This window comes from Pagrus pagrus (assembly GCF_965226575.1).
Source record: "Pagrus pagrus genome assembly, chromosome: 11".
Taxonomy (NCBI): domain Eukaryota; kingdom Metazoa; phylum Chordata; class Actinopteri; order Spariformes; family Sparidae; genus Pagrus; species Pagrus pagrus.
The window spans coordinates 22,432,226-22,455,691 of record NC_140195.1 but is presented as its reverse complement, the minus strand read 5'-3'; the positions used below and the strand labels follow the sequence as shown (position 1 = coordinate 22,455,691).

At 45.1% G+C, this 23,466-nt stretch overlaps 1 protein-coding gene across 1 annotated transcript in view; it reads left to right on the top strand.

Moving 5' to 3' along the window:
- The first annotated feature begins 820 nt into the window (after window positions 1-820).
- celsr3 (cadherin, EGF LAG seven-pass G-type receptor 3) overlaps window positions 821-23,466 on the top strand; it is a 110,758-nt gene continuing 88,112 nt past the window's right edge. Inside the window, exon 1 of the mRNA XM_084366607.1 lies at window positions 821-6,805. Within this exon, the coding sequence (XP_084222733.1) occupies window positions 1,228-6,805 (5,578 nt within the window). The 5' untranslated portion in view covers window positions 821-1,227. The remainder of the gene's footprint in view (window positions 6,806-23,466) is intronic.

The following is a 23,466-nucleotide window of genomic DNA, read 5'->3' as shown; positions in this document are numbered from 1 at the left end:
TTCTCTCTCTCTCTCTCTCTCTCTCTCTCTCTCTCTCTCTCTCTCTCTCACTGTGAATTACTCATCGGTGAAGATACGGGAGATGACGTCACTTTTACGAGAGCTGCCCTGACGCTCCAGAGCTTACATCACTGCACTGGAACACACTGTGTGCATCTCGATGAGGATGATATCACAAAATAAATAAATCGGGCCCTTAATGGACAGAATGACGCTGCGAGACTGGAGAGAAATATAACAAATATCATAACTCACGTGCTTTATCACAATAGCTTGTAGCCTACTACAGTTGTTATGTTGATGTTGCCCCCACACACACCCCCCTTGAAAGTTTCGAGGAATTCCTGCAATTCATCCAGAAGCCGCCCCCACTGTGACATCATTTAATTTCATTTTAAAACGCCAGAATCCCATTTGAAGGTCTCGTTTCGAAGAATCAGCAGCACTACAGGGTTTGTCAGGGAGAGGGTGACCTGCGGGGCTGTTGGTGAGGCTGATAATTCTTCACATGATAAGGTGATGACGGTGTGATTGTGTAAGATTCAGGCTACCCCCCCATTCCGATTCCAGTTGTGGACATGGCTGCCGCCGCGGGTGCTGTGTAACAGCCCTGCGCACCGGAGCCAACCATTAAGAGAGAGAGAGAGAGAGAGAGAGAGAGAGAGAGAGAGAGAGTGTGTGTGTGTGTGTGTGTGTGTGAGGGAGAGAGAGAGATGCAAGCAATAGGGGGAGGGGTGGAAAAGGAGAGAGGGAGGAGAGTATGACTGTGTGTGTGGATGGATGGATAGCCTACCACCGGGCTGTGCCGCCGCTGCTGGAGGAGCGTGCACACACATACAGACACACACACACTCACACTCACACACGCATACACACACACGGAAGGGTAGTGTGTGAGCCAGCCAGCCAGTCAGTCGGTGTGAGTGTGTAAGCCATGTTGGATGTGAATGAACGGGAGGAGAGATGCTGCTGCCGCGCCGCTCCTAACGCTCACACCTCCAGCTCCACGGACCACAGCGGGTAGATGCCAACTCTCCAGGCCGACGGAGAGACGGGGGAGCCTGGGGGAAGGTGTCGGGCGGTGCCGGCGGTGCTGGAACTGGCCACCTAGCCGGAGCGAAGGAGAGAGAGAAGTCGGGGAAGACGCGCTCGAGAGAGAAAGAGAGAGAAAAGGCAGAGGTGGAAGAGGGAGAAAGGAGAGGAGAGACAGAGAAAGGAAGAGACTAAATGGCTGCACCGCTACCGGGCTTCACCCCGCTCCTGCTCTCTTCTCTGGCACTCCACCTGCTTCTCCTCGGCCCTTTGTTCGCCCTCACCCCGGGGACGGTGCATACAGGAGGGGCTTCCAACCGATGGACCCCGGCCCTCTGCGACCGAGACGCCGGTAAAGTGAGCCAGCAGCGGCAGCAGCAGCGGTGCGAGGAAGCAGGGGTGTCGCCGAGGGGCAGCTGGAATCTACGCCCAAGCAGGTGGACCGGAGAGCGGATACAGGCTGAGGGATGCTCTGGAGCGCGGCGCGCAGGGGGGACGCTGGGAGGATATCACCAGGATGGGGCGAGGGGGACACGGAAGGAGAGACTGAAAGGAGTCGGGACGTTTTGGAGGAGTGGAAACGGCCCACCATCACCTCCTCCTCCTCCTCCTCCTCTCCACCCAGGTATTGGGAGCAGGTCGAGCTCTGATGGCGTCGGCGGAGGGGAGGGAGCGGAGAGAGGGAGGATGAGGAGGAAGGGCGTTGTTTCTCCTCACTCTTCACCTGCTTTCACCTCCTCGCCGGTTCAAAGCGGCAAAAAACGGGCAGTACAAAGGACTAGAGCGTGCGCGCAACGGTGGCCGGCGTCGAGGCCACACCTCGCTAAACGTGGCGCCGCCAGCGCCTTTGTGCACGCCTCTGGCCTGTGGAGGGCACCCGGAAGTGGAGGGAGGAGAGGGGGAGAGGTGTGGGAGAGGGCTCCTGAGGTGAGGAGGCTTTTTGCTACATGGTGCTCCCTGACACCCGGGCATCTCCGCTGGTCAAGCCCCTGCAAACAAGCCCTCTCCCCGGCCTGTCACCCCTCACCTGGCCGCTCGCCAACCGGTTGCTCTCGGTGCATTCATTCTGTTTCTGGATACAATTCACCCTCACTCTACACCTTCAGATTTCATCCCCGCTTCACCAACAATTCAGACTGTATCCAGGGATCCAAATTGGACTATATTTGTCATTTTTCAACACGTGATTCCTCCAAGACCGGCCAACCAGACACAATCCATCATTCTCGCCAGGTTTGGGGTGCTGATGGGGGCTCAGCCAGCGTGGACAGGAGGGCTGGTAATTGTTCTCATTTGGGCAGGCACAATGTTATCGATCCCAGCAGCATCACGGAGGGGGGTGATGATAGCTGTTTGAGTGGCTGCGTTAGGAGCAGGGAGAGGGGGGAGAGGAGTGGGGGAGATGATGAGGAGGAAGTGATTAACCCCAGAACCAGGGCGCACCTAGATGGTTATGGACCCCCTGTTAGTGATGATAAAGACAGAATTTTGGATAAGGAGGGGGATGAGGGGGGAGAGGGAAAGGATGGGAGAGGAGGAGACATGAAACAAGGCAACAAACACATTAATTCATCTAATTATCCGGATAATGATTTGGCTTTTCAGATTCTGACGCTCCTGTGTAGGGCTGGTAATGAGCTTCAGCAGGGGAAATCAGCACCGGCAACCAGAGGGCAGAGCAGGCAAACCCGGGGAGAAAGCTGGGAGGTTCCCGGTGGTCGCTTTGGTTGTTTGGACAGAGTGGGGGATGGATATTTAGCCGAGTTTATGGTCCCGGAGGGAGACATAACTCAAAGGAATCTCCCCATCCAATTTCCCCCAAGCAGCATCACAGAGACGCGCAGCCAACGTTTTCTATCTCGCAAAAGCGCAATTCCCGAAATCACATCTAAATATCCCGGCTCGACGCCCATTACGCCCCCTCAAACACAAACAGGCGAGTGTGCAAAAAGTGGAAAAGTATCCAAACGGCTCCGTCTATCTGCTGAGAAAGTAAACGCAACTTCCGAGACAGAGTCTGCCGGTGACTCAGGCTTTTTCTCGCCTGCTGAGCTTCCCGGTGTTGTGTCAGCCGCGTCTCGCTCTGCAACAGCAAAACACCTTTTCTCGGAAATGAACCAGACCACATGGCGGGATGACTCTGCCTCTCTGCGCTCACCCTCCGTGAAGGACGTGCTATCAGCACGACGGACAGCTCCCTTAGACTCCGAGCGCGTGTTTGTGTGGCGCACATTCAACACCAACAGTAATAACAACAACCAGGAGGAGGGAAGCAAGGAGGTGGACGGATTTAGTCACGAATCTGAGATAGAAAAATCGCCTTGGCACGGTCAGACACAACAGCAAGACCTGTGGGAGAGCGCGCTGCGAGAGATGCTCCGCGCAGGGTGCGCTGACAGCCTCTCCCCCGACTGTTCAGAGCGCGCGCGTATGCAATTAAAATCCGGTAAGCAAGTGCCATTAGAGCCCGGAGGTGTCAGACACTTAGATAGGCGGCAGATGGGGGCCGAGGGAGACAGAGAGAGGGACGCAGAGAGGGAGGGAGAGGGCCTGGAGGGGTCCGCCGCTGTTGCTGCCGCTGTTGGGGGAGGGAAATTACAGGTGGGGGCGGGCGAGAGAGAGGCGCGGCTGATGGGAGGGAGAGAACCGGGGGGAGAAGAGCAAGAGGAGGAGGTGTGGGTGAGGGAGAAGGGAATAACAAAGGCGATCCAGGCAGAGGAGAGAGAGGCAGAGGGAGGGAAGGGTCAGGGTAGGGGCAGTAGCAGCACCACCATCACACAACCTGATAGGGAAACAGGGAAGAAAGAGAGCCCGGTGGATGAAAGCCATGATGGAGGAGAGGGGGATGAGAGGGAGGAGGAGAAGAGGCACGGCATAAGGGGAGAGAGGAGTCTGGAAAGGCTGATAATAGTAGCAGATGATGAAACCTCACAGGGAGAAAGGGGGAGGAAGATTTTGATGCCTTGGCCTCGCTCTCGACGTGCAGCCAACAGACACCCCCATTTCTCCCAGTATAACTACCAGGTACAGGTAGCTGAGAACCAGCCACCTGGCACCTCGGTCATTGTCATGTCCGCCTCAGACCCAGATGCGGGAGATGCAGGCAGGGTGATCTACTCCATAGCCCCGCTGATGAACAGTCGATCATCCGATTACTTCCACATCCACCCAGACACAGGTCTCATCACCACCACTCAGATTCTAGACAGAGAACACATGGATTTACATTACTTCCGGGTTACAGCCACTGATTTTGGTTCCTCCCGCCTTTCTGGCACCACAATGGTGGCCATTACAGTTTCAGACCGGAATGATCACTCTCCTATATTTGAGCAGGTAGAGTACAGGGAGACGATCAGGGAGAACGTAGAGGAGGGATATCCTATCTTACAGCTTAGAGCCACAGACCTGGACTCCCCATCCAATGCCAATATCCGTTATCGCTTTGTCGGTGACACAGCTACAATTGCAAGAGCAGCTTTTGAGATTGACCCACGCTCTGGCCTCATTACAACCCGTGGAGCAGTGGACCGGGAAACAAATGAGCACTACACTCTTCAGGTGGAGGCAAGTGACCAGGGGAAGGAGCCGGGGCCACGCTCTGCCACTGTTAAAGTTTTCATCACTGTTCTGGATGAAAATGACAATGTGCCACAGTTCAGTGAGAAGCGATATGTGGTGGCAGTGAAGGAGGATGTGCGGCCTCACTCTGAGATCCTCCGTGTGAGCGCCACAGACCGGGACAAGGACAGTAACGCTGCTGTTCACTATAACATCATCAGCGGTAACAGCCGTGGACAGTTTTCCATTGACAGTGTCACTGGGGAGATCCAGGTTGTGGCACCACTGGACTATGAGTCCGAACGGGAGTACACGCTCCGTGTTAGAGCGCAGGACAATGGCCGACCACCTCTTTCCAACAACACTGGTATTGTCAGTGTGCAGGTGACGGATGTGAACGACAACCCACCGATCTTTGTCTCCACACCATTCCAGGCGTCTGTCCTTGAGAGCGCCCCGGTTGGTAGCTCCATCCTCCACATTCAGGCCATTGATACAGATTCTGCTGATAATGCCCGCCTGGAGTACAGGTTAACTGGCACCAGCTCTGACACACCATTCGTCATCAATTCTGCAACAGGCTGGGTCACTGTGAGCTCCATTCTTGACCGCGAATCTGTCGAGCACTACTTCTTCGGCGTGGAGGCCAGGGATTATGGCATGCCGCCTCTCTCTGCTACAGCAAGTGTCACAATTACAGTGATGGATGTTAATGACAACCGCCCTGAGTTCCTCCAAAAGGAGTACTATGCTCGTCTTAATGAGGATGCGGCAGTCGGCACTAGTGTAGTGACCGTCACGGCTGTAGATCGTGATGTCAACAGTGCAGTGACCTATCAGATAACAGGAGGAAACACCAGGAACCGCTTTGCCATCAGCACAGCAGGAGGGGCAGGACTTCTCTCATTAGCCCTCCCGTTGGACTACAAACAGGAGCGGCGTTATGTTCTTACAGTCACTGCCTCAGACCGCACACTCCACGACACCTGTCAGGTGCACATCAACATCACAGATGCCAACACACACCGGCCTGTGTTCCAGAGCGCCCACTACTCTGTCAGTGTGAATGAGGACCGACCACCTGGAAGCACTGTGGTTGTGATCAGCGCCACAGATGATGATGTCGGTGAAAATGCTCGAATCACATACTTCCTCGAGGACAATATCCCACAATTCCGTATTGACACTGCCTCAGGGGCTATAACACTCCAGGCAGAGCTCGACTACGAGGACCAGATGACCTACACTTTGGCCATAACAGCTAAAGACAACGGCATACCACAGAAATCAGACACCACATACGTTGAGGTGAATGTGAACGATGTGAACGACAATGCCCCTCAGTTCCTCAGCCCCAGATATCAGGGAACCGTGAGCGAAGACGCCCCGCCCTTCACCAGTGTCCTCCAAATCTCAGCCACTGACCGAGATGCACACGCCAATGGTCGTGTTCAGTACACCTTCCAAAACGGTGAGGACGGGGATGGAGACTTCACCATTGAGCCTACATCTGGTATCGTCCGAACAGTTCGCCGCTTGGACCGTGAGAGTGTACCATTCTACGAGCTCACAGCCTATGCTGTAGATCGTGGGGTGCCCCCTCAGCGAACCCCCGTCCACATCCAGGTGACAGTCCTAGATGTGAATGACAACGCCCCTGTCTTCCCTGCTGATGACTTTGAGGTTCTCGTGAAGGAAAACAGTGCAGTTGGTTCAGTGGTGGCCCAAATCACAGCCACTGACCCGGATGAGGGTGCAAATGCTCAGATCATGTACCAAATTGTGGAGGGCAACATCCCTGAGATCTTCCAGATGGACATCTTCTCAGGGGAGCTTACTTCACTCATTGATCTTGACTATGAAACCCGCAATGAGTATGTCATTGTCGTTCAGGCCACGTCAGCACCTCTAGTCAGCCGGGCCACTGTCCGTATCCGATTGGTGGACCAGAATGACAACAAGCCAACTCTCCAGGACTTCCAAATCATTTTCAACAACTTCGTGTCCAATCGCTCCAACAGTTTCCCCAGCGGGGTGATTGGGAGAGTACCCGCCCATGATCCCGATGTGTCTGACAGGCTGTACTACACCATCGACAGAGGGAACGAGCTTCACCTGCTGCTCCTGAATCACACCAGTGGAGAGATCCGACTGAGCCGAAAACTGGATAACAACAGGCCGCTGGTGGCTCCCATGCTGATCACAGTCACAGGTAAGAGACCGTGAAGGGGAAAATGGGAGGAAAGGATGGAACGGAGGCTGTATGTGTGTGTGTGTGTGTGTGTGTGTGTGTTTGTGTGTGTGTGTGTGTGTGTGTGTGTGTGTGTGTGTGCAGTTAGTTTGGAATCCCCTGTAGCTTTATTCACTGTAACGAATACTGTGAAGATAAGGACTCAGACTCCACAGGTCTGAGTGAGTGAGAGAGGGAGGTGATAAGACTGGATGACATTTGGTTGAGCTGTCGGCATTGCTTCTACCCTTTTGTCTCTTCCTCTTGACTTGTGTGCATGAAAGACTGAGGAATGAGCTTAAATCAGATTTGTTACATGTGTCTCAGACATCTGCAACATGTACCTGAGTCCTTTGAGTAGAAGGCTCTTGGGAGAAACGTGTGTGTGCATGTGTTTGTGATAGCGAAAGTTGGATTTACTTGAAAGCGTGTGAGTGAAACAATTAGGAGACCGGTGCTTGTCGGAGTTTCAAAGTGTGGAAGAAGTGAGAAGAGAATGAGAAAAGGATGACGTGGAAAAAGAAGCACAATGTGCTTCTTATGATGCTAAGTGTGGATTTTGTGTGAGAAAACGTGACAGTACTCATCACAGAAGGAAGAAATGTGTGCAAGAACTTAACAGGTTTAATAAATATTTGCAGACACTTCTATATTCGAGATAACTGAGGGTAATAATTAGGGTTTTCATATCACATTTTCATATCAGTCAGCATGTTGGCAGTTATGAGATATGCTATTGCAAGCAGCTAGTGTGGAGACGGTATTTTATTTCAGGCATGGAAATGACAATTTTACTGGTGGAAGAAGACCTGTGAAGTTATGGGCAGTGATCGGTATCACAGTACCACCCACACTGTTTGATTGACAGGTGATCTGGGCTAGATGCAGTCCAAGTTGCCATAGTGATTTTGTAAAATTAAAGAAAATCTATCTAATAAGGGAACAAGGAGGCACACAGTGTAGACTGGCAGAGCCAGGATATAATTATATCTTTGTCAGTGATAATTTTGACTTCAGAGTTAAACCCTAACCCAATTTATTTTCAGATGCATTTGTTTTGGTTTATTTACTTGCATTTCCAGGCTTTGGCTTTACAATAAAGGCTCCTTAAAAGCCTTACAGGCTTCTTTGCTGTCAGAGATCAAAGCCCTAGAAACTAAAAAAGGAGAAAAACGAGAGCAGCATTGTTGCTTGGGAGGTTAGTGCTGTGTTTGTATTCTGTCAGAAAGATTTAATGGAGGATGGGTGGCTGGGGAGTGTGTGTGACCTGCTACCCTATTTACTCTGCTTTTATACCAGCCTCGCTGGTGACGATTCAGGCTTATGCATATTCATTTAGGTGTCATTTTGGATGAGTGAGTGCTCAAGTGAGTAAGGAAAGGAGTGTGAATGAGTGAGGAACCCATCAAGTGAGCAAGTGAGAGCATAGCCTCAATCTAAACCCAAAGCTTGTCCCAGCTGACACATCATAGCCAATATACATTATATTCATCATCAATCACTTGAGGTTTTTTTGTATATACTTTGTGTTTTTCTTCTGAAAGTTTTGGTTGTTTTTGTTTGGATGTATGCTGAGCGTAAACAGATTCATTTCTTCTATTAATTTCCTGATGATATTTATTGACAATACATCACTCTTACATCAATCAGAATCAGTTAACGGAGAGTATGTGTACACATACAACGAATTTGGCTCTGGTTTGACATTGCTTGCAATGTACCTACACAGAAATAGACATGCACCTAGGAAACATTGACAACAAGACCTGTACAAATACGTTACAGAATGGTAAAGAATAAAGAATGGGACCATTCCCATTCTTTATTCTTTACCATTCTTTACCATAGCTGTTCTGTACAATAGCTTGTGGAGAGAAATCAGGTGTACACATATTAATCTAAAATCAGCAATTGCCAACACCATAAACAGCACGCCATAAAAGTATGTATACAAGTCAACTGTGCTGGTTGTTATAAGAGTGTAAGTGCAAAGAAATGGATACTGGATGAATATACGGACATGGGGTGGATGAACTCTAAACATTATGTGCTATAGACAGATTGAGTGAGTAAATGATTAAGAGAGGGATTAAGTTTGTGACTGACTGAGCAAACTGAGTTTGACTGAGTGAGTGAGTGATCGAGGAAATGAGTGAACGGAAGAGAGAAAGTGACTGAACGAGCGAGCGAAGGTGAAACATTACAAAGTGAATTATGAAATACATGAGTGATAATAGGTGACCGACATAGTGAGTGTTGAGGAGTGAATGAGAGAGTGAGTGAGTGCGAGACCAAGCTTACGATAAGAGTCAGAGTGCATGAACAAGTGAATAAGTGACTAAATTAATGAAGGAGACTGACTGAGTGAACGAGTGAGAGGTTTAATAAATAGAAATGTGAGAGAGCAATTGTGTGAAGTCAGGCAGACCTAACTCTTCTCGTGTGTGTGTGTGTGTGTGTGTGTGTGTGTGTGTGTGTGTGTCCCATAAGCTGCATGTATGAACAATATGTACGTGCGTGCCAACCTTTGTCTGCATCTGTTTCTTCCAATGTGCATTCAGCTCAGTTGAGTCAGACGTGCAGATTCATTTCCCATTATTTCGCTGTTTCTCTCTCACTGTGAAAGTATGTTATTCTCTCTCTCTCTCTCTTTCTCTTTCTCTGTGTCTCGCTGTGTCTCTCTCTCCCTCTGTCGCTTCAGGATTTGACAGTTATGAGATTATAATGAAACAACAGTCAGCCAGAGTCAGGCTCGGAGCAAAGCTGTCACTTTCATTGTGAGCTGTGTGTTATCTGTGACTCCCCGTCCCTCCTCCACCCATCACTTTCTCTTCCTCTCCTTTATTCTACCCGGCCTTGAATGGCTGGCTGGATGGATGAATGAACTCATCTCGGCTATATATATATATATTCCCTGCATTTCTACATTACATATGTTTCTTTTCCTTTCTCCTTGCCTCTGTCCATCTCCTCAGTGTTCGGCCTGTTTATTATTTCCTCTCCTTCTCTTTCCCTCAACACTTCTCTGTAATCCTCTCATAACTCTCATGGGCTCTTTCTCTTCCATGGCATATTGGTTTCAACTCTGCTCCTCCTTCCTCCTCTCTGCTTTCTTCTTTACTTATTTCCTCTCCTCGTGTGTGTGTGTGTGTGTGTGTATGTGTATGTGTGTGTGTGTGTGTGTGTGTGTGTGTGTGTGTGTGTGTGTGTGTGTGTACTCGAGTGCCTGAATGTGTTATGCATTCGTGTGTTTCAGCCTGATTTGTGTGTTTGAACAGTGTTTCCTCGGAGCAGTGAGATTTTCATGCGTGCACGTGCTTGTGCATGATTTATATTTGCGCGTAGAAGCCGAGTGTGTTTGTGTGTATGTTCTTAAGTGTGTGTACTCTCAGGTGGCTCAAAGCATTGCACTTGCGAGTGTATTCATGTCTTTTCGATGAATAATATCTATGCACGCCAGAGAGTGCTGGGACTACACTCCTCTTTTAGTGCATGTCTCGCTTTCTCTCTTCCTCAGTCTTTCACACTTTCTTCTCTCCTCCTCTCTGTCTCTTCTTTCTCTCCTCATGGCTTTCAGTTCCACACTATTGATTGTTCGGATAATTCCCATATTGGTGGTGCAGAGAGATTAAACGCTGTGTTGTTGGCCTTTTAAGTGCATGAAAAATTTACATTAACACACATGAAACTGGCTTTAGGGTCAGTTGGTTCGAGGCAGAGAGATGAAAAAACAACATTCTAGCTTGGCACCCCCAAACAGCATTAGCTCAAGGTGCCCTTTAGCAAAGCAACCCCCAACTGCCCCTGTGGCCAGCAGCACAGACTGTGGTTTTACTGGCCAACTCCCAGTTGTGACTATGTAGCAGTGTGAGTGCTGAGCAGAAGAAAACGTGAGCCTAACTAGACTTCCCTTGGTAGATGAAGGTTGAAACAAACACTCGTGGTGTGTTAGAAAGTCTTTGTTAAATTTTCAACAGCAGACAGTCGGAAAAGCACAGGTGTAAATAATCAGATGAATGATGGCTGGATTTCATTTAGCTGCTTCAGTTTCAGGGTCCTGATATTGATCATGCTGGTTCTATCACACTTTCATGATTTACAGGGACACTTAAGTGAAACAGAGCCGTTGTTAATGTTATTAGTAACATTTGCACTTTTAATACCAAGAAAAATCTGAATATCTGCTGTGAAAAAGGCTTATTGGGAGAGAATACCAAAGAATTTTGAAACCACAATTGGTTTTTGATATTCTTTTAGAGAAACGATACATCACTGAAAAAGGATTTTTGGCAGGCAGTAGCTAAATCGTCATTGCCAATCAAGTGTAAACCCACCGTGAAGTCAGCCATTGGTTTGTTGACTGCTGTTTTTAAGCCTTAAGTTTGGCATTATGGCGGCCGCCATCTTGTTTTTGTGATGCCAGAAGTGACTATATTTTGACTAGAGGACAGAGCCAGTGAACACTTCAGTGTAACACTTCTACCTATCTTTATCGACTACTTTACTCTAAATGGTACCATCAGTCACAAAATGAACATCATGCTGCACTGAAGAAGACTTGAAACTAGTGGTTGTGACCATAAACACATCAGGAAACAGTTTATGGAGGTAATAAATCAAGTGAGAAGTAGTGTCATTTTCTCATAAGCTTCCATACAATAAGACTTCTTTTTTTGAAATCAACCGTTTGTCATTAGAAAGAATGCTTTTCTTTTAAGACTCAGAAAGGTCTGTCTATATTTTACAGTCAATGTTGCCAACACTGCTGTAAATCTTTGTCATAGTAGACTTCATGCTAATTAACAGCATCTATCAACCCTTCAGTGTCCTGTACATGCGGATGTCCACCAGTTGGTTTGGACACATGATTTAACCTGCTTCTTTATATTGCTTTGCAAACTGCATAAAGTATCAGTATCTGATTGTGAGACCGCTTTCATAAGTGACAAATACTTTAATACAGCTCACCTGCGTAGTGTTTCTGACTCTGATAAGGTTAATGTTTAGTTAAAGCTGCATTGATTACATCTGTGGGCCAGCAAAAGAGCTCCACAACAAGCTTAAACACACACCTTATTAGTGTTAGCAAATACTTAACTACTTACACATCCAGTAGATTTGGAGAGACATTGGCATTCATTTGGAGGCATGATTGTGTCCACATGATGAATGGAGATGAATAATTAATTCTCCTTTTAGCTCTGGTTTGGTCTCGAATAACGCCTAAGGAAATCTTCTTAATGTAATCCTAAACCTAAACAAACGAAACCTGAAACAGGCAAAGAAAAAACTGCATAGAGCTGCAGAGTTTTTTGGTTTTGTCACTGTGAGTGAAGCCCTTCACACTGCATAGCTCTGGTAGTTTCATTCATTGCTGATAAAAAAAATGCTGATAAATGGAGTTAGTTTAAGATCATAAAGATTGTTTAAGACTCTAGAGTGTCACAGTGAAGTTAAGAGTGGTGTGTTCATTGTAGCATCATGTAAGACTACAAATTAATTTGTGTAGTCACTGGAGATATTTAGGCCTCAGCAGTTCTGTAGTGGGTAAGTGGAGTATGTTTATCATTTAGGGGCGATTAATGAACAGATTTGGTACAGAGCGGTTGAAAGACGACAAGTTAACACAAAAAAAATTAAACACATACAAAAGAAATGTGTATAATTTGTCATTTGTCACATGACTGCGCTTGTATGCTTGTGTTAGTAAAAAGAAGAGTGAACATTCAGATGTTATTACATCTGATGAGCCGACACGTCTTTATCGCCATGCTGACTTGAGTTTAATGGCCTCTGTGTGTTCTGGGGACTGTGGTAGTTTCATATAGTACTGAGAACGAAGAGACATCGCCAATTCATTTACACACTGGTTTAATATATGTTATTGCTTACTGTCACACAGGTCAGTGCATCATGAATACACATACAGTACATATAGGTCATTGAACTCATTCACTGTAGTGATGCTGCATGTAGAGTACAGTGTGTGCTACTCTATTGTTAATGTCATGGTTAGAAACATTAATTCCTTTGTTACATCCATCGATCTATTTCCTTCCATGTATTCATTGTCAACAACAAAGAAAAATAAGTATTCTTTTCAAAACAAAGACATAGAAAAGAAAAGAGAACTGAACACAGAAAGTAAATGTCATGAACTAGTTTTAATGTCATGTTGTGATGAAAACATGGTTTGCCCTCTGAACCTCCAGGAAGCCCTACAGGCACAGTTTCACCACCAGAACAAAGTGGTTTTATATAATAGCCTTTTTGAAAAGATGTGTGTGTGTGTGTGTGTGTGTGTGTGTGTGTGTGTGTGTGTGTGTGTGTGTGTGTGTTTACCACCCGTCTCCCTCTTACTCTGTATTGATTTGAGTAGTCGGAGATATGAGAGAATGAGAGAGATCATTTCCAGGTTAAGTGAAAAAAAAGTATGCTTTATCATTTTACAATAAATACAAATCTAATCTCAGTCGTTTCATATTTACAGATTTACATTATTTCAAGGTGTTTTATCTTCATAATGTGCTACTTCAGTACATCTATTAACATGCCAGTGCTTGTACTATAACTAATGAGAATATCTGGCAGCATCATGATATCGCAACTACCACTATTTCCATCTCTGTGACAACTACTACAATTATAGTGCCACCACTGCAACAACTTGTTGAAGTTGAATATTAAAGCACATTACCATTTTATGTTGGCAACTGGTGCTTTTAATTCTGACACATTAAAGTGTGTTTACAGGTCTTGGGGAGTACTACTGCATGTGTGAAAAAACTATTACAAAGCTTTTTGTGGCTCCAGAGGAAGCTTCATGTTATCTGATAAATTGCCTCCTGTGATGTTGGTCAGTTGCATTGTGGGTAATGCAGGCACCAGGTTTTTAAAAGGAGGCAATTCATCAGATTACATGCAGCTTCCTCTGGAGCCACAAAAGGCTTTATATTACTCTTTCATAGATGAAGACCGGTACGACATGTCGTTCTTTCATTATAACTATATTACTGTAGCTATTCCAGTGTGTAAAGGGCAGCGAGAGTTTCTATAACTGTCCGAATAACACTCCGACAATGACATCACACCTCTCGCTGTGATTGAGGACATAAGCACGGTTTAAACTTCTCTCTCTAGCGCTCTTTATTCATTCTTTACAGAGCTATTTCATCACTTTTACATGTACCTACATTTACATGTACATACATTACATGTATATACATCACAGTGCAACACCATGATTGTCTTCATCCCCATATTTAATCGATTATGCCCTGTTGCTCCTCTCTCAATCAGCGTCAGATTTGCAATCCTCCTGGGAATGAGGCCTTTTGGAACAGCAGTAAATACTTTCACTTTCAGACCTGGTTGGATGACTCTTCACATGAGCAAATCATTTTCTAGCTTAACCTGACCCTTACTATTTGCTCAGTCTGTGCGACACACCTGTGCCTGCTATAGGCATCATATTATGCATCACAAGGCGGTGTGTGTGTGTGTGTGTGTGTGTGTGTGTGTGCAGCATGAGCACACAGCACTTACTACTCACTTAACAACAACAGCCTACATATACAGTACATTCACGCCAACCGCAATGTAGCAGCCACAAGATAGAGGAAACTTTAACCAGCCCATTAGATACCATTAGACGCACTCGGTACATCTTCAGCCACGATGCATCCTGCACCAGTCGGGAGCTAAATGGTTCAGGCCGAGCAGAGAAGGTGGTGGAGTTTGACACAGCTTTCTCTCTTCAGAGGAGCAGAGAGCCAGAATGCAGGTTTCTCTTCAGGATACTCGGACTCTCATAACCATGATGTTGGTTGTTTTGGGTTATTTTTTTAAACAAGAAACGATCCCCATCCAGACAAGTGTTTTTTCAGAAATAATCTCCGTCCGTACTAACTACTACTAACTATCTCATAGTCATTTACATACACTGGGCATGCATGTGCTGTTGTAAACAGGAAGCAGATTGTATACTCTGAAGCTGGTTGCATATTTGCAGAAAATACTGTGAATGATTTTCACTTTTACTTCATATACCTTTCATTTCATTTTACAGGACAAAAATGACGAGGCAGGGAAAAGTGCCTGCTTTTCACAGAATCCCCCGAGATAATGCTTTTTATATTACAACACTGCCAGCAGCCGTTCTGTCTCTCTTATCAATGTCTGTTTATGTCCTTCTGAATATAGACAATATAACATCCATTCAATGCACAATATTATGCTCTGAGTTCACATTTGCCAATGACGATTAGGATGCGAGTTTCTGCCTCATAGTTTCCAAAAATCTCAGTTTCTGCCCGTCAAGATGCAAACACTGGAATTTTCCAAAAGGTCCATTTTCAGTGACTTACAACACCATCTGTGTGTGTATAAAAGGCCAAAACACAGAGAAAAAGCTGTGTTTTAAGACATACACGTGTAAGTGTGGACATGACCTTAGTGCCTAATTTCAAGAAGGAAAAGTTCACCCAAAAATGAAAATTGCCATGCGGATGAAAAAGTCAGGAGAAGTTTCGTAGTCCACAAAACATTTCTGGAGCTTCACAGCAAAACAGTGTAGCAGCATTCTCGAAGTAGATGGGGACTTGTTTTAAAGTGTAAAAAAAACCAAAAACGACTGAATGAAAACATAGAATAGCTCCATACAGCTCCTCCAAGGTAATCCGAATCTAAGGAAGCCTTGAGATCCCAAATTGATTTGAAAAGATGCTCTTGTGGAGTGTCTGGAGACTTGGATTATGCTGGACGATGGAGCCATTGAATCTTTTTCTTTTGGTTATTTTCTTACATTTTAAAACAAGTCCCCATCTACTTCAGTTGTTCAGGAGAATGGTGGAACGTTGTTTTGTTGTGAGTCTCCAGAAATGTTTTGTGGACTACCAAACTTCAAAAAACATGAAAACAAAACGTGACTCTTCTTCAGGGTGAGGAGATAATGACTCAATTTTTCATTTTTGGGTGATTTATCCTTTAAGTTAGCCCTTAGCTGTGTTGTTATAGCAGATACTGAGCAGCAAAGAGTTAGTAGTGTTTATAATGTTGCAGATAGCGACCCAGTGTCTGCTCTGTGTCAGACATTAATCTGATATCCTGCAGTGGTTTTGAGCTCACCGGAGGCCAGAGATATTAGTTGGCAGATGGATTAGGAGTGGTGGTGGTGGGGGCATGTCTGGCTAACAACGTAACACCATCGCAGTGTGCTTAAGTGCTTGACAATTCAAGGCTTGCATTAAAAGGAAAGTGGGCTGTCCCCACGGATTAAGTAAATGGCTTCTGTCACTGTATGCACATGGATCAAAAGACCTATTGTGTTTCTCTCTGAGACGTAGAGAGGAATCAGAGCGTCTGTTAAACATACTGATCAGGTGTCTGTTCCCCAGAGGTGACTGTACTGTTAGTTTGCATTCACACAGCTGTGCACATCCTCATCTGGGACCTGCCCTGTACAAATACAGTCCATTTGATGTGTCCCTGTCTCTGGGATAACAGTGTGTTTTGAGTGACAGGACGACTGCTGAGAACTAGGGATTAATAAGGCAACATTATACACAGGGGAACACCGTGACGGTGGAAATCCGGGCCTGATGGGCTGCCATGAGTGAATATTTTGACAGAAGTTTTTAAGGAGTTGAGAGCATAACAAATTCATGATCCCTGCTGTGAGACTCGCAGTTGGTCTGGAAATCCTCTGCTCCTGAAATCTGCTTCTCACACCTCTCGATGGAAAAAAACGTGTCCATTTAAAACCTTCACCAAATACTACCTTCTTATACTGGAGACAAATAATTCTTATGAAATGTGTGACTGTCTTGGAATCAGAATGAGTTACAGTAATTCTTGAGGCAGCAAGCTGCTTCAGATGAACCTTCTGTGATGGTGAGTCGATTCTCAAAACTCAAAATATTTAAGATTTGCTCCTGAGATTCATTCTTGAGGCTTTTTTCTCGCGTACAGCCTCTGTTATTCTTTACTGCTAGAGCACATCCATGCATTTTTCACGACAACGCACAGCTCTCCGCACTTCTCTTTTGCAGCCTGACGGAGAAGATGCTTAAAACTTTCTGTACATATCACTTAGTTGTATTATGCAGGCTGAATGTGGCGTCTGCTCTGATCGCATATTCAGCCTGCAGAATGCATTAAACTCGGGAAAAAGTTCAACTGAAATGATTCATAACAAACTACCTTTGAAAATGTGCTCAGAAGTGGTGATTTATTGAATGTCACAAACACGGAGAGATGCATTTTGCCCACTCAGTCTGCCTCTGTTACACTCCAGCAACTTGCAGGAAGACTTTGCACTGACATTTATCTATTACATTTTCCCCATTAGCAGCTTAAAATTCACCTAGACACAAATTTCGACCGAGACTAGAGCACCAGATGTGGAGAAAAAGGGCTTCTACAACACAAATAAATCATCAAGACACCATGACACTATTCACATTTTAATAAAACTATCCCAGCAAAACTTCATCCCCTCGAGAAACAGCTTTACATTCATTCATTTTTTTAAAGGTGCAATTTGGAAGAATTGGTGTCCTGTCAAAGTCATGCAAAAAGAAATGGAGGGCAACATATCATCAGAATAACCCCAAACTTGCTTACTGTAGCTACCATTAGCTAGTTAGCTCAGTTAGCAGTGCAGCTAGCTGTCCAGACCAGGTCCCCAGGACAAGCAGCAGGCTTTGAAGCCAGTTTTCGTAGTGGCCAAATGTGTAACGTGATGCACTGGGGCCCCAAAAGACCTTTTCCATAAGCTAACATTGCGAAAGAAGCATATGTAAAACGGTGGATACATTTTTTTGAGCGTCACAACCTGCAAAATGACTCGTTCCGGTGGAAGTCTCTTCTGCGCACACTGTATGAGCCCCGCAATGTGGAAGCTATGTGGGAGACAGTCGAGTCATTTAGGCATCATGTGCCACTCAGCAGCTTTCATAGAAATGAATGGGACTTTGCTTCAATGGCTGTGTCCCGTTATAATTATAACGTCCTTGGTTCAGACTGGCAGCTTGGAGCATGGGGGGACTGTTGATGCTAGCTGGTTAGCATGCTAACTTCGGTCGATATCTCTTCAACACAATACATAGACATCAGAACTTATATGTCCTCACATCCTGTTGATCATTTTTTAATGTTTTCAGCTAAAATTCTTGCATTTGCTCCTTTAAAGAACAATTAGATACAAAACTAACTAAAGTGAATTGCAACCTCTTAGACACACAAACAGAAGTCTCTTAACCTTTCAGACACCAAAGGGCCAAACACTGAATGTTGAATGCAAATGTAAGTGTTCATAAATAGCATTTTAATGATTTGTTTGTGCTTTTCTGCGGCTAGATTAAAATGGGTTCAGGCCGAATCAGCCACCAGGGAGGAGCGGGAGGAGAGGCACGATGCAGGGGTAAATGAGGAAAGATCACCAACAGACTGGAAGTTCCATGCTATGTTTAGCCTCGTATCATCAATAAATCATTACCACATTAGCTTTACAACATTAACATGATTACAGCAAACAAACAAGTCATCCAGCCTGTGAGCTGTGTGTTAACTGTGAGACACTGCGAGGCTGGAATTGATGAGTTTGTTGTCGCTTTTAACACACAAAAATATACTGTTCAGGTTAATCTGGGTTTATTTGATATTTTTGTATACGTCCTCATGGGTCAACAAAGCCTGTTCCCTTTAACAATCGAATCAAAATGTGGTGGAGAAATTTAGTCGGTCTTTGCCTGAATTTGGAGGACACATCTGGTGCAATCCTTGTCAACTCATAAAGTTGGGAAATATCCCGTAACTGTGAGTTCTACTTCATAAACTGGTAAATGAGTGTTGTGTATAATTTGTAGTTATAGTTATGTGTTTATATTAGCCATTAGTCTGGACTGAGAATCAGCTTTGATCACACGGTGCATCAAGATCACAGCAGACGTGTTATTTATTTTTTATGCACGTGTGAACTGTGAAGTGCAGGAAAAATTACATGTCTCACTGCTCTTTTCAACTGCTGCTGCTGTTAAGTGGTCGTTAAGTCTTGCCGCCAGCGTCAGTGTCCTCCTCTCTCTTTGGGTCTGCTCAGGTCTGACTGTCCTTGGGTTCCTGTCAGATCTGGGGGGTCGTTTCTTCCCCAAGGGTCTGTTACGGTGCGGTTCCCAAAATTTTAGACCCTGGACAACCTCTAATGTCGAAGCAATGGTGTGCTGATATTTCTATTAATATACATCCCTTCATGTGCTCTTCTGTGTCTGCTCTGTATCTCAGTATTTGGTAATAGTAGAAAGCTGGGTGGGGGCAGCAGCTGAATTGATCCATTAGTGATAAGTTACACTGTAAAAACTCAAAATCTCACCAAGTATATCTGTCTAATTTCTTGTCATTAATATCTCATTAATCTTAAACTTTTTTCCAGTGCATGCCTAAAAAAATTGATTGAAGTCGCATCAGCTGTCTGTAAATGAAGGATTGATTATCTGACGTACCCTGATGTTAACTGTGATAAACACGCCTGGACCATCTTCCATTTGTATTTTGTTGGTGCAGTTTTCCATATTTACCCTTTTTCTCATTTGTGTTTGATTTGAAAAGTAATTAAAAGGACTGCACAAAAAATATAAAAAGTGATGGAGAGCAGTTGTGCTAATCGCTGCCACTGGTGGTCGGAAGCTGTATTGCAACAGAACACTCATATTGTTGACGTCCGTAGAGCACTGATGGTATGAAATATGGACGGAGCTTCCGAGGCTGACAAGTGAAACTGTAGCGAACGTGCCATAAACCTGCATTCTATCTAATGAGCAGCAGGGGTGACTCAACTGGTTTCAATAAAAGTCAAGTTGTATGTTAGCATATGAGAAAATAACCCTACTTCTTCACTTGTGTTATTACCTCAGTAAACAGCTTCCTAATGAATTCATGGTCTCAAGCACTACATTCAGGGTATGATTTAGGGCGTGGCTACCTTGTGATTGACAAGTTGCTACCACAGCACGTCCTAGGTTTTCAGTCAGATGATCAAAGTTGCAAATGCTAATAATTGTAACTTTCTCTCTATGTGTGCTTGAGTGATTGGCATACACAAGTAAACATCACAGGAGTCCTTTGTGCTGCACTGAGCATACCATTACTGCTGCACTGTTACCCCGCCCCACAGGAGCAATTGTTTGGAAAATTTTAAATTTGGGACCTTTTCAGGCGACAGAACAGAAGGTCAACTCGCAGTGATGGGAGCTGCTGTAGACACACTCTGCCTCAGGTGCTGGAGTTACTGCAGTGTTTTATAAGAGTGAGCGTTCAGCACACAGTGCTCCAAAACACCAAATTATTTAACTCAAAAACAACAATATCTCGCTGCAGAGAAGGTGGAGCCCTGGTGACAGCACTTTTTGCATGAAAAATAAAAAAAGGTGGTTCTGACGTTTTTTCCACACGAGGATAATGTCTGAAGATTGAACCCAGCAGCAGCAGCAGCAGCAGCACAGTTCAAACAGAAGACAGATGCAAGATGGAGGATGATGGCTGCTGCTGCTGCTGCAAACAGCTGCTGACATGTCACAGAGGTCAGAGTGTGGATTTGTGTTACGCTGTGGATTTGTTTATAAGTACAATAGACATGAGGGTGTGTGTGAGCGTGATATGGGTCAAAAGTGAGTGTGTCTTTCAAAGCGAGAGGGCTCTTTGTGTCCAGTGTGTGTAAGTTAAGTGTATCTGGTTTAATGTAAAGGATTAGTGCTTCTGTTGTAAAAGGGTGGTTTAAACCATTATGTTGCTGTGGCTACTGTGTGTGTATGTGTGCGCTGTTGTGTGCGTGTGTGTGTGTGTGTCTACTCTGTTCTACTTTGCGCTGAGTATAATGAGTGCTCAGACCTCAAGGGTGGAAAGGCTTTAACAAACAAACAGAGCGCAGAAATCAACTGTCAAGCCAGCGCCTGAGCTGTGTGTGTGTGTGTGTGTGTTTTGTAATGAAGTGTTCACGATGTTAACGCTTGTGTTACTCCACAGGCATTAATGTATGGCCTGCCTCTCACCACAACCATCCATTTACTCAGTCATTTCTACTTGTTTGTATGCATGTGCCACGTGTGGTTGCTCATGCTCTCGCTCTCTCAGGGAGTTGCGGTCATTACTTTTAGGTGACTGTGCATCAGACGCTCCTCTGTGTGCTCCGTTAACAGCTTCAAACGGTTAACGTGTGTTGAAAAAAAGGCCAGCGTTTGTTCTGCAGCTTCTGACATATTTATTTTCCTGACATGCGGGCGACTTGCGCAGCTGAAAAACATAAAATGGCTCGCACTTTTTTGTTACACAGCGTTTTGAGAATTCAACCTCAAAACTGCTGTATTTTATTAGGACTTTTCGAGAACGGTGAACACAGAGAGGCCAAACAAAGGGATGTGACAACGCAGTGTGAAATGGGATTTAAACCCATGTGATTGTGGGTACACGGGCTGTGAGCTAATGGGCTGAAGGCACCATGACAGAGTTTAGTGTGTTTCGGAGCTGCAGCATACGGCTTTTGTTCAGGCCAAATCCAATTTTACTGTTTTGGGGTTTTGCATGCTAGTTGTACTATATCTCCCCTTTTGGGCCTTTCTCCTTTTTAATCCCAGCTCCTTGTAGTACCGAGAGTTCAGACAGTGTGACTCAGACTATTAGCAGTGGCAGTGTCAATGCCATATGTGAATGACCATGAACCATGTAGGGATTTGAACCCCTAACCCCTGGCAGTGCTGGCACTTACAAACTGAGCTTCACAGAGCCATAATGAATAATAAAAGAATAATATTTGCTGAGGATACATCCCCATCCAAAACAAATTTATATTGAGATAAATGCCTGCTGGTAATATAAACACTTTGATGAATTTATTTAAAACTTACTTAATGGATATTCAAGGTTTTCCTCCCACAGTGACAGTGGGAGGAATATGAATACAGGAAACATTTGAATGCTTTAACGGAGAGAAGAACAGCTTGCTTTTACTTTTACAGCAAGCTGCACCTCCTCTGAGGCCTCAAGTCTGGTGTCTTGTGAATAAACCGAGCATATCTCAGTGACTCTCTCAAATAGACTCCATAATATGCTGAAATTGTCCAGGCTTCTTGTCAGTAAAACACGAAATGTACTTTACCAGTGCCAAGAGAAAATGATAATGTAAGCACACCGACAATCAAACTGCAGTTTTAAAAGAGCACTACAAAGAGAAATGTTTTAAAGATATTTTATATTAAAGGGCAAACCCACCTATTTTACACATTAAAGTGTGTTCATGGTCATATGCAATTGCATACGTGAAAAAAGTAGTATAAAGCCTTTTGTGGCTCCAGAGGAAGCTGCATGTAGTAAATAAAATGACCTCTAATGATGTCACTCAGTCGATAGGTTGCACTGTGGGTAATGTAGGCACCAGGTTTTGAAAACCAGTCCACTGGTCAAGGACTAATTGTGGACAATTTAAAAATCAAATGCATAAAATCCATACCACAGAACCAGAGATGCTCATTTTTTATTCCAAACATTCTTCATGCTTTTTCAAAGTTGCCACTACATTACCCACAATGCTACTTAGCCACAGAGTGACATCACTGGAGGCAATTTATAAGATTACACTTAACTTAACTTCCTCTGGAGCCACAAAATATAGTACCTATACTTTATACTACTTTTTTCACATATACTACCAAAGACCTGTAAACACAATTTAATGTGTAAAATTGAGGAGTTACCCTTTAATCTGTAGTTTGTTTTAATGTCTTCCACCTGCGTGCGTACCTCTGTTTCATCTGTTACTGAGACAACAGGCTACATCCACAAGATATTCAAAAATCAGGAGTTCAGTAGGCGTTTGTGAAGCTGATGTGTCCCCTTGCCCGACACCAAGCAACTTTCTTGATATTTAATTTTAAAGAATCTGTGACTTTTGCGAGGTATACAGACACAACAATGAAGCTTTTTTGGCCTCAGTAAAGCTTTTATATCACAGACCATCCCTTCACAAACTACCTGCGCAGTATTTCCATACCTTTAGCTGCTGTACTCAGACACTTTTTTTTCTTTCTCCCTCAGTAAAATGCCAGGGCTCTGCCTTATGACCCATCCTCCTGGCTTGTATTGCAGCTTTTAAAAATGTTTCTGGGGCTGTTTTCAACCCCAGCTGTGGGCTTATATTGTACGCTACTTTGCAGACTATTTCCGTCTGGATTTCCAGGAAGCGAGCACGGGATGCTCTGACATTCAAGAAGCTATGAGTGCGCTATTAGTCAGGCTACCTGGTGCAGAGAGATAGCACTGAACTCCCTCAACCCTTTGAAACTCTGGGGACCGTATACCCACAAAGCATCTTAGAGCTATGGCACTGATCGGAGGCCAGTCTCCCTCTCACGGCACATTGATGTTCGCGCATCCCCGGGACCTCGCTGATGATTCCTGATCAGTGTGGTTATTCTTAGAGGCTTTATGCACGCCAGCCCCGAGCTCTCTTCCCCCTTTGAAGTGCGGACACAAGAAGGGGGAAATGTTGGCTCGAAGCCCACAGGAGCCGTGAAAGCTCGAAAACTTGCAGAAGCCGCTCCGAGTTGTTATTTACGAAATGCTTTGTTTTCCCGCGGTGCTAAAGATGCCAAAATAAC